The sequence below is a fragment of the Meleagris gallopavo genome, chromosome 8 (assembly GCF_000146605.3).
Source record: "Meleagris gallopavo isolate NT-WF06-2002-E0010 breed Aviagen turkey brand Nicholas breeding stock chromosome 8, Turkey_5.1, whole genome shotgun sequence".
NCBI lineage: Eukaryota > Metazoa > Chordata > Aves > Galliformes > Phasianidae > Meleagris > Meleagris gallopavo.
Genome location: NC_015018.2, coordinates 14,933,975 through 14,945,640, shown reverse-complemented (window position 1 = coordinate 14,945,640; position 11,666 = coordinate 14,933,975). Strand labels below are relative to the sequence as shown.

Here is an 11,666-nt window from a genome sequence, read left to right as displayed (position 1 = left end):
CGCGGAGAGGGTGCGGCGGCGCTCACACGTGCGTGCCGGGCTGCTTGGGACGCGGCCGCGGAAGGCAAACAGAAACCGTCAGCCTTCGGCTGCAAAGGAAAACAAACCAGGCTCTGTTCTGTCTCTACTAGCGTGCCGTTGGAGAGCGTCGGCTGCAGCGCCTTTATAAGCAAGTTTATTTTCACTTCTTATTTAAGTGAATCTGTCTCAGCCTGAACGCTTGCCAAATCTGCTTAATATGCACGTTTATATAGGGCAGCCGCTGATCAGGCAGAGGGAAGGGCTGCTCCGGCCTCCTGCGCGCCCTGCAGCGCAGCCTCTGTCGGGAACAGAGACAGATGAACGAACCATAAGCCAGGAGCGGCATTAAACTGGTCTGAAAATGAAAAGTACCGTGTAAGTACCCCGCATTAGCGCTCTATAACTGGACTCGGAAATCGTCATGTTATTCAATCACGTGGAAAGCGGTGACGGCAGCTGGCAGCATCCTCCCCAGCCCCAGGTCAGAGCAGCCAGCCCCGTGCTGCAAAGTCTGCACCCGAGTGATGCAGCGGGGAAAGATTCAACTTGCCTATGCAGAAAGTAGAGAGGGAAAGTAGGACAATACAACAGTAGCGTTACAACAAAGCAGTACTTCTAGAAGGTGATTATGAAACAACAGCATTCTGCGTCTTGCACCGTGCCAGCATTGGAACCTGCTGAGCCAGCAGAATAATTCAGAGAAGGAACAAATGATCTAACCAACAGGTGCTGCTCAGTGAGTAGCACTAGCGCTGAGCTGAAGGTGCTCAGGCAGCCTCCTGCAGCCCACCCGTTACTGTAGCAGAAGAGCTGTAGACGAGGAGGAAAGTTGACTGCCTGACTCACGCTCCCCTCCCCACGGGAGAGACCAGCAGAGAAGAATATGCAGAGCCAGCTGGGAGATCCTTGGGGCAGTGATGGCCAACATTACTGATGGGCAACCTGCAGTGCGCTTCCAGCACCCAGAATGACATTATCTGCTGGTTGTACGGGAAAGTCAAGCTGTTACACTTGTGGTGTGGTTGTGATGTGGTAGTCAAGAGAAGCACAATCCGGTCCCCCTATGAAAAAAATGTACGGGTGCACTGAAACAGGACCCTTTTCCGCTCTTGACTCTTCTCAATGCAAAAGTTGGGAGATGGGTGTTTGAGACCAGATTTTAGCACACTGAACGGCCAGAGGGAGAGGATGTAAGCTTTCGTGCGTTTGTCCTGTACTCCTACAGACTGAGGTAAGATGATGAAGATGGAAACAGACAGGAGGCACACAAAGAAATACAGTACCAAGAGAGGCTTACCTAAAGCTATGTATAATTGTGAGTGAGATTCTGCCAGTCTGAGCACACGCTCACGGCGGTGCAGGTAATAGGCAGGGTGGAAGAAGTTTGCTTCCAGAAAAGGCTGCACCTTTCTTGTTTTACTCATGATGAAAGAAATGCATGGAAGCAGGGAGATTTGTAATTCTTAGGATTTAACTGGGACTTGTAAAACAAATAGCAGATGAGATAGTTACAGTAGGAAAGCAGAAAGAATGTGTAAATGCGTAACAAAAGAAAAACTACTCCAAGAGTAGCATGCAGAAATGTAGAAATAGGAAAGTGCTGGATGTTTATCTTGCTTCAAAATGTGTTTTACTGCATACACTCGAGGACTCTAAACAAGTCTGACCAAGTTATCATCTATGCACTTCACCAGACACTCAAGTAAAGGCAGCTCCTGCCCTAGAGGACTCCGTGAGGACTCCTGGTTTGAAAATGGTTCAACTGGACTCAAAGACTGCTCTGGAGGAAAAGTACCCCACGATATTTAAGAGTTCTCAATTGTGGGGATCTCGTAACATATGAAATGTAAAAAGAGGAAGATGGGAGAGGAAGTTTCTTATCTTGAAGCGTTACAAGTAAAAGTGAGGTCTAGCAATAAGAAAGGGAAGAGGGAAGCAAGAGTAGAAAGAAAAGCTAACCGTGTGTTATGCATAGCAAGAGCTATAGGAACAGATTGCTAACTGAGAAACTTGTGTGAAGCGAGAAGTGGGATATGAATTGAGTGACAGACTTGATTAAACCAAATACTGAGTGGGAGACTAAGTTATGGGAGTTGAGTTTTCAAAAGGAATGTAGACAAAATGAAGCAGGAGGGGGGGTGGCAATATGGATGAGAGAGTATTATGTCAACAGAAAGAAATATTGATGCTCTGGCTGACATAGCAGTCTATTCAAACTGAGAATAAAACTGCAAACGGGTGAATCTTGAATTATGCCTCACCAGAATTATCTCACAGAGACTGGAAAATATATGTCTGAACAGCAAGAAATGTTCTTGAGACAGCCTCTGCAGCACTAATGGGAGATTCAGCTAATGAATAGCAAGAGAGATTCTGACCTCAGTTATGCAGGGATGAAGTCTGGAAGGGGTGCCTTGCTTTTAGTGGGCCAGCTTCAGATTTCACATTAGCGGAACAGAGGTTTTGGTCTCTACCTTTTGAAGTAGCACTGGTTTGCTTATACAGTACACTGAGCTGTCAGGGATCTGTAAGAGATTAATCTGATTTTAATAACCAGAGCTGAGTAAGAGGCACTAAAGAAAGTAAGTAAAATACAAAGGATTTAATGCAAAGCCCATGGGCATAAATGGACATTTCCTCTGATGTTAATGGATTTTGGATCAGGCCCCATCTGTTCATGGAGCCTAAGGTCAGCTTTGGCATGTTGAAGAATGTCCGTGGGAAGGCAACAACACAAAAGCTTTGGTCTTTAGGGAAGCGGAGTGAAGACTACAAAATGAGTTCACAGAAACTAACTGGAATTCAACCTGCAGTGGAAAATGGGAAGTACAGCATTTAACCATTGCAGAAGCTGCAGGATAGCCTTTTCAGCAAGGTTAAATGAGCCAAAGGGTAGCATGTATTAGTGTGCTGAGTGGAGCAGTGCTTACTGGTGCCAGATATAAAGAGAGGGAGTTAGCAAAAATAAAGGATCTGAGAAGAATGGGTAGAGATAGAAAGCAGTTTTGGAAGGCAAGAAGTAAAAAAAGCAAAAAAGCAAACAATGCAGTGAGTAGGCATTTTTAAATACACTTGTTCTGTTTTTCTCTTGTTAGCAGAGCATCTTTCAAGGAATCAAGTCTGTCCACTCTATCCAACTTGTCTGTTCAGAGTGAGCAGTTCCAGGGCACTCTTATCTCTCACAGGGCACTTACCAGACATAAAACTCAACCTGCTCTGCTCTTACGTGGGGCTTCCTGGTGCTACCAAAACAACTAAACAACCGCTAACAACTACAAAGCGAAACACTGAGACTCCCTGAACTTGATGAAATATGGCATTATCTTAAAAGGAGGAATATTTTGGCAAGCAGAAGAGAGGAAAGTGTTAAAATTCTGAACAACTACTTTGCTTCTGACTCCAGAGTACACAGTGTTACCTTGATGAAACGTTACCATGACTGGCAGTGTATTTACAGACATGTATACAGGAAAAAATTAACTTGTTTTCATAGGTGATTGTACATGTTGGCTATACTACACAAGATCTCTCAAGAAATAAAAGCGTGACTTAAGCGTTTACCGAGTATCTACCAGAAAGATCAGCTTCCTTTAATGTTTGTGGTTGTTCTGTTCCTTCTTTTAAATGGAGCTTCATTTGGTACTTCTAAAAAATCATGATTTAGGTGAGTCTAAGTGGATTTGTAAGTGTAGCTGACAAAAATAAAAAGTAGTACCATAGAAGGAAGGATGCAAAAAGAAACTTTTTGTGAGTTAATACAAAATTAATATTTGAAATAAACAGATTCTAGAGTTCTGGAAAGATACAAACATTAAATTACCCTATTAGCGCAGACTATTCAGCCATCCATCTAGTTTAGTGTCTTGTCTTCAGTAGTGACCTATTCCAGATGATAGATGTGAGGGAGGGAGAACAGGAGGGGATGAGAGGAAGACAGAGGAGAAGAAATGAAAGGAATCAGAATAAACCAATGCGGAGATCTGTACCAGCCACCTGCATACTGCACACAAATTGATTAGTGGCTTTCCTCCCGACCCCAGGCTGATGATCAAAATATGCCCTGAAGCACAAGGATTGGTAGCCCCTGTAATTTTGATCCTAGCTTGTGTCAGTGCGTATGACATTCTGTTTCATGTCAATGCCTAATCCTTTTTGATTCTTACTAAGCTATTTAAGTCAATAATATCCCATGGCACCGAGTGTCGCATGTTAATTATGTGGCTCATAAAACATATAACCTGATATCACTGCAAATTTGTTCTATTTTAATGTCACAGAGAGCTCTCTGCTGATACGAGGCTGAGTCAGTAGCATGTCCAAAGGACCACGGTGTCCTGTGCTCTTCAGTGCCACGAGTATCTGTGCTGGGGGGCTCAGGCAAAGGAAGGGGCACAGTGTCCTGGCAGGGTCTCTGCATCTGGGTGCCCACCAGCAGGCTGCGCATGCATGCTGCTGGCCTGCCTCTGCTTCCCCACCTCTGCTGGTGACTCACAGGGACTCCTGCTTTGACCTTCCTGGGATATTTGCAAGCCACAGAGACAGGAGGTATTTTACTTCTCAGCTTTCAGTGCTTGAGACTTTGCATTTCAAAAGCACTGCTAAGGTCTCCATCAATGAAAAGGAAGCATTCAGTATACAATCAGCTAACTTAACTGCCATACACTCATTCCACGCAATTTTTCCTTCGGTGCCTTATCCTACCTTTTCTGAGGGCTCAATATCAGGTTTATTGACCAATTTCACAAAGTTCTAGATTCCTGCACAAGACCAAGACAAAGCTTTGTGGAAGGGAATACATGCACAGTCCTGAAGACCTGCGGACCCATACAGAAGGGGCATCAGCAGCCTCATTTTGTCTTTCTCATCTCACTGAAACCCAAGTCCACCCAATACCACCCTGAGCTCTGGGTTAAAACATGTGAGTTACACAAGAGAAGCCTTTCCAACTTCCTCTTTGCAACTCTCTTTGCTAGAGAATCACCAATGTCTGAATGCAATGTCCACTGTCTGCTTTCGTAACTGATCACTTCCATGACATATTTATGCTTTTATGATTTCTTTTAACTATCCTTGTAAATGTATGAATTGGACTTCACAGAAAACTCCACTGAGGATTACAGAAATTAGACCTATGTTCTGAGCAACACGAACTATTTCCTCTATTTCTGTAGCCACAGCAACATTAATAATACTACACTCAAAGAATTCCAAGTTTTGCATCCCTACCATCTTAAAAATGGCTGATGTCAGTTGTTAATCATGTGAAGAGCAGGATTTTCCACCATCTATACAGAAACGAGATCATGTTCTACAAATTCATCTAATAATTATCCAGTAACAATAACAGTTAACATCACCCTCAGATGGCCTTAGGTTCAACAAGTTTAATGTCTGCCTTCTCCCTTGGTGAGTGGACAACAGAGAAGCAGATTGTCTTGCTACATGAGAGCTCTCGTGTTGCTACATGAGAGCAAATGAGCAGATCTGTGTGTCCATTGCTGGATGCAGCTTCATAGTGTCTGGAAATCTCTGCTATCACTAAAGGGTTACTATGCTGGTGTACAATAGTGGGGAAACATCTTGAACATTCATTTGAATATGGCCATTGCCATGGAATGTCCAGGGTCTATTTTAAGATACACGCTGTTTGTTTAAACAGGATTGCTGGCTGTTACGTAAAGGATGAAGACAGATTCCCCCTATATCCCAGATATCTCCTTCAACTTAAAATACTGTATGAGATTATCCATATCCCATTCCGAATGGTACCGATTACCAGATGAATGAATACTGGCTACTAATGCTATGTCCTGGGGTGGGGTCTCCCTCTTTTTTTTAAATAGGTCTCTGTCCAGGGGAACAATAATCCTGCCAAAAAGATGATGGGTTGACAGCCCTGATGAGCTGAAGGCTGTCTTACAGCAGTGAGAAGAATACGCACAGCAACTCCCTCATTGCTGTGGGTCACCCATAACCAAAAGGAATGAGAAATAAGCAGTGTGGTTTCTGTGGATCAGCCCATCATTGCCATGTATTGCTACTGCTAAAAAGAGTTCAATTTAGTGCCAGCTACAACAAATTTTGTTTCTCTGCTTTTTAAAATGGAGAGCAGATCACTGAGAACACTTCCAATTTAACTCTCACCACTGAAGTCACCGTAACATTTGGCCATTGCTAGCTAATTAAGTTAAACTCAAAGTTAAACTGCATTTATTTCATGCCATCAATCTTGTAACTCCTTCCTCTTGACATCTCAGTTATATTTACGGCACAGTCTTTGGGGAGATACTAAACTTTTTCCATGAAATTCTCAGTTAGGTCTGGATATAAATGGCTGTGGATCATCACAGCCTCTTTGACCACTGGGAAACAAGAAGCAGTACACATCCACATCACAGTCATCTCTGCCACAATTGGCACAAACTGGCCCCTCCTGTCAGTCTCAGGAAGTCAAGGTTTACAGTCTGTGCTTTTCCTGCCATCACCAGGCAGAAGTTCTTTCCATTTAGGACTAAGGAGGGAAGGGTGTATTTTCACTATCAGGGCAGCAGCAGAAGGACACATGAATAGATGCAGAAATGGTCAGTCTCCGAAGTATTTTGCCATTACTTTCACCAGCACTAAACTCTAAGGTAACATCTGTTAACATAAAATACTGGTAGTCATTTATTTTATTTTATTTTTGAATCCTCTTGCTTCATCTCCTTACTTTACTCAGTAACTGTTCAAACATGACCTTGACATTTTTAAGCTTCTCTGCCATAAAACAGCCAGATTAACATTTATGCATAGTTTAAAAAAATAAACACTATAACCAAAATTGCCTGAATGTTTATTTCAGGGCAGAGATGGCTCACAGGACTCTTCAAAGAACATTGGCAGCAATTTCCTACCCTGAGTAATGTAAATTAATTATCACACACATCCTGTTTAACATCAAAAGAAAATCTGGCTCCAAAGAACAATCCAAAAGAGAGGGCCGTGGTGTTTACAAACACAGCCCAAGCCAACAAATGCAGAAAAGGGTATTTGGGAACCACAGCAGAGCCTCCACCCAGTAGCTGGACTCTCCATTCTCTCCAGGGTTCAGATCTCCCTGTGCGTGAGAAGGCATGCAGTGAGAAAGAGGGGCCCCGTTTCCCAGCCAGAGTAACAGTAAAGCAGCGATTTATGCTCTCTCCATTAACAGCCACAAAACCTGTAGGAATAAGTGAAGTAAATCCCATCTCATAATGACAGAAATGAGGCAAAGAAGGGCAGTGCCTCTCTCATGACCCCACAGATGTGCAGCAACTGGAAGGGCAGAACCCAGCTTGTTCCTCCAGCACAAACTGACATGGGCACTTCCCCATCGATGCTGATTTGGGGTGAAGGTAACACAGTGGCACTGTTCTGAATCAAATGTGCAGCTCTCTTCAGATTTCTCCCCAAAACTACACCTTCAGCATGGAGTGCCATTTACAATTAAACACTCACTCCGTTATGCTCATGTGACACTTGAGTGCAGTGGCTACAAATTTTACTGCTTCTCCTTCTGAGTGTACTTCACTCTTTGTATCTTGTTAATAAAAGTAACATGCAAAAGTAAAAAGATGGTTCTTGACAGGTAAAAAAAATTACATCCAGGATCTGTCAGTTTGGGTTGGGATCCCCATTAAGAATCCACCACTGTTAGGCTGCAGTGACACGGACTTCCTGCTTTTGAAGGGCAGACAGCAAATACACCTGACTTTGCTGAAACACAAATATTTGCACATTAAAAAGTCCTCACAATTTTAAAGGAATTTCCATACTGCAGAGGAGGGTCATTTCCAAATTTAATGTCCTTATATTACATTCCAAACGTACAACCAAAAAATCTATCATGGCAGCAGAATGAGATTCTAGCTCATGGCTGTTTGTTTCTTGAGTACTTGCAAGTCACAGAAGTGCATGTGAATGTATGAGGCAGAACTGCCTTTCTAGCCATGAAGATATGGAGAACGTGACTCGTTCTTGAGGTGTGCACGTGTACATGCAGCCGGATGACACATGGCCTGGGTATGTGTACGTACTGTAGTCCCTTTGCTGCTACTACAAAGAGATATTGGGAACTGCACAAGGACAGATGAAAGTCATCTTTACATATATAGATGTTAAGATTAAAAAAAAAAAAAAAAGTCAGAATGTGTAAAGGGTAAGGATTCAGAGACTGTGGGGAGGAACTGACAGAGTGAGCTCTCTACAGCAAGGGTAGGCTAATGGGTGCGTCAGAGGAGTAACAAAGCAATTCTTTATGCTCACAAGAAAAGGGGACAGTCTGTGAGCACACATAACACTGACCTGCTGCACTGCTGGTAACATCTGTGCCTTCTGTATATGAAACACTGACAGGCAAAGTTTTGATAGGACCTCTTCACAACTGACTTAGAGATGCAGCCTTCTTATAGACACCATGTACACTTTGTACACCAAAGTCATCTGTACCCATCTGTCTCTGTTTATCTGCTAACAGGGCAGACTCTGACAAAAGTTACCTGACTGCCAGAGATGAGGATTTGGCCTTCCCTATTTCCAACACCTTCCTCCCAGCCAAAGCTCTGTTAGCTACAAAGTTTATAGCCAGTACAATGGCAAGTGAGATGTGAAGTGAAAACAATCCTTACATCCCATGGCTTCTTGTTGCCAGGAGTCTAGAATCACACAACATTTTAACCAAATGCTCAGTACATGGTTTCTCTGGCCTTGGACAAATGGTTACATCAGTACAAGCATAGGGCCCTGCAACAACATGCAGAATTTGAGTTTTCAGCACAGCTTCTTTAAACGCCAGCATAGCTAACAGCCAACAACATCCTGCACAGACTGGACATGTGCTCCATCCACCCTGTCCCCACAAGTTGCTTCCAGAACTGTTTTGGGGCAGGAGTGGAGGACAAGCAGCCTTCAGGACTCACCTGAGGTTTTTAGCACTATTGGAAGCACACGTTTGGGAAGGATCCTGGGGGGACCCAGCACACTTACACAAGTCCAGCACAAGCAAGAATGAGGAAAAGCATGCGCTGCTGAGTGCTTACTCTGTGAAGATCCCTAGTCTATACAGAAAGCTTTGTAACAGCAATAGTTTGAGAAGTAGTCTTAAAAATATATACAAGCTACGTACCATTAAAATTCACTGGTGACATCTGAGTGGAAGACGGAGAAGAGAAAAGGTGTCAGTGGATACAAGAACATCCTTCTTAGCACTAACTCGAAATAGAGGCCACTTTGGGAGAAACAGCAATTCACTGGCAATGCAATTTACCATTTAGAAAATAAGCTTTCAAGTCCTACAGACAGCGGTGAAAATGGATCATCAGATCACAGTACACAAAATCATGTAAGATGGCCCAAACCACATTGCTTCAGCTCTGTTCCTTGTGTCAAGGAAAAAAAAACATCAGTCAAAAAGCCCCAGTACAAAGCAGTGCCGCTGCTAAGGCCGTACTGCACTGACAGCGCTTTGATCGCCAGCCGACACCACCTGAGACGCTCAGCAGCACTCAGGAGCGCGTTGCCGAGAGTCACCTAGTGGCAGCAGCAGCCCTCGCCGCGGAGCTGCGGCACGGCTTCAAAGACAGCGCCTGGGGCAAGCGCTGCGCAAGTGGCCTTACGAACGGCTCGGGCTAAGGCCGGCTACCTGCTCACATAAATCAGCCCAGGTGTACGGATCCCAGCTGCCAGGATCTCCAGACTGCCAAAGGATTGAAACCGCAACCGCAACGACTACTTTATAGTGCATGTAACTCTGGGATTTAATTAGCTAAGCACACGCTTCCACTTTAAGGGGTTATAAATTACCCGCATTGAAAAACTGCATTCCTTTCCAATAGCCTCAACTGTGTATGTGTTCTACTCTCGACATCAAAAATTCCGCATTTGTCCCCTCTGCTTGTAAAAACGCTCTTTGTGCTCACTTGCCCTTGTTAAGACCTAACCTTGGAAGCGGAGCTTGAAGCAGATGCCCCTGCCTTCTCATTTTGTCTACTGATCTGTTATTGTGCCTTCTTTTAGGTCAACAGATTCTTTAGAGATGGGCTACTTATTTGCAAGGCTGACAAGAATTTACGTACTGATGAATAACAATAACTTGAGATCACTGTTTTAAAAGTTTACAGAGACGATCTTTGCCAAGAGCTCAGCCTCTGCTAAGAATTTCTCTCTAGGATGTCTTCAAATAGCTCTCTATTACGGTGAGGTAATAATGGGAAAATAAATGTGCCTATATATGGAGATTAAAAAAAAAGAAAGAAAGAAAGAAAAAAGACTCCAAAGAAATTCAAAACAGAAGAAAAACAACTCTTGGAACTGGACGTGGTGAGAGAAGCATTGACACAATTAATGATTTGACATAAGGTAATGGCTCCGTTGTTAATAAGTACCGGAGCTGCAAGGAACCAGATCAGATACGACAGTGAGGCAGCTCCTGTATAAGTACTTTTGAAACAACAAACTTATGGTCTGCACTTGAGAAATAAAGCTTGACATTTTAATTACACAAGCGCACACTGCCCCCAAATGGCAGCATCCCACACTCTTCCACTCTCAAGGTTTCCTTTGTTCCATCAGACTCTTCTGCCTGCACTGTTATTGTGGAGATCAAGCGATGCTCATCAGGAAAAAAATCCCATCCCATAAAGGGATGGAGTATGGCTGGAGAATAAGTGTTTACAACCAAGAAGGGCAGCAAGGATAGTCAAAGGCAAGGAGAAGAGAAGGCTTAGTAAGGTGGGACTCTTGAAACTAGAAAGAAGACAAGTGAAAGGTGATGTAACACTTACATATAAAATTACAATGGACTCAAAGAAAGAAGAGAATGTAATGGTGATAAATGCCATAAACGTATACTTCCCATTATGAAACTACTCCTAGTGTTTTCCCTTGGAATTCAGCAACTCCGATAGCTTTACACTCATTAAACAGGTACCAGGCTAACAGGTCCTAGAAGGACAGAAGAACACCCCAAGGCTCCCTAGATCCCAGCAGCCAGCCCACCTGTCCAAGCCTCAGGACACAACAGTGATGTGGACAGGGCAGAACTGAGCTGGGCCTTCCAAGGAGCTGGCTGATGTCAGGATTGCAGCAGGGCTCTGACCGCTGCCTCTGTCCTCAGCAGGGCCTGCACACAGCGGCCCAGCAGAGCTGCACAGCCCCTCAGAAACAAAGGGATACGCACCTGGCTGCCGCCTTCACAGCAGTTTTCTGCACGACCTTCTCACTTGGCTTAGAGTTATGGACACATTCTTTTCTTCTGAAGCCTGAGGAGATCTTTGAAGCCTTTTCCAACCTTTTGTTCTGCCGAATACACACATGCCTACACTAAAAAAACTCCCTTTGCCATTTCCTAACAGGCTTAACATTTTCAATTCTGGTCCCAAAAGCCACTTTGCTGTAAGCAGATCTCAGTGAAACCCACAGCACAAGCGGTGCTGTGTGAAGAGTAAAGGCGAGTCCAGAAGGACGCCGGATGCGCGAGCTGGCTGTGGTACAGAGCAGCGCAGAGCCCGAGGAGTCCAACGGCACCCAAACACCGTACGACTGGAGGAAATCGGCGCGAAACCCACCTGGTACCGGACAGCAGGCCTAGGCTTGCGAGGGGCGGAACGGCAGCGCTGAGAAGAGCGGAG

At 44.2% G+C, this 11,666-nt stretch overlaps 1 protein-coding gene across 1 annotated transcript in view; it reads right to left on the bottom strand.

The window, feature by feature from the left end:
- The window catches only part of CAMK2G (calcium/calmodulin dependent protein kinase II gamma), a 123,680-nt gene that overhangs the window by 108,490 nt on the left and 3,524 nt on the right, over window positions 1-11,666 (bottom strand). Inside the window, exon 2 of the mRNA XM_019617944.2 lies at window positions 11,604-11,665. Within this exon, the coding sequence (XP_019473489.1) occupies window positions 11,604-11,665 (62 nt within the window). The remainder of the gene's footprint in view (window positions 1-11,603; window position 11,666) is intronic.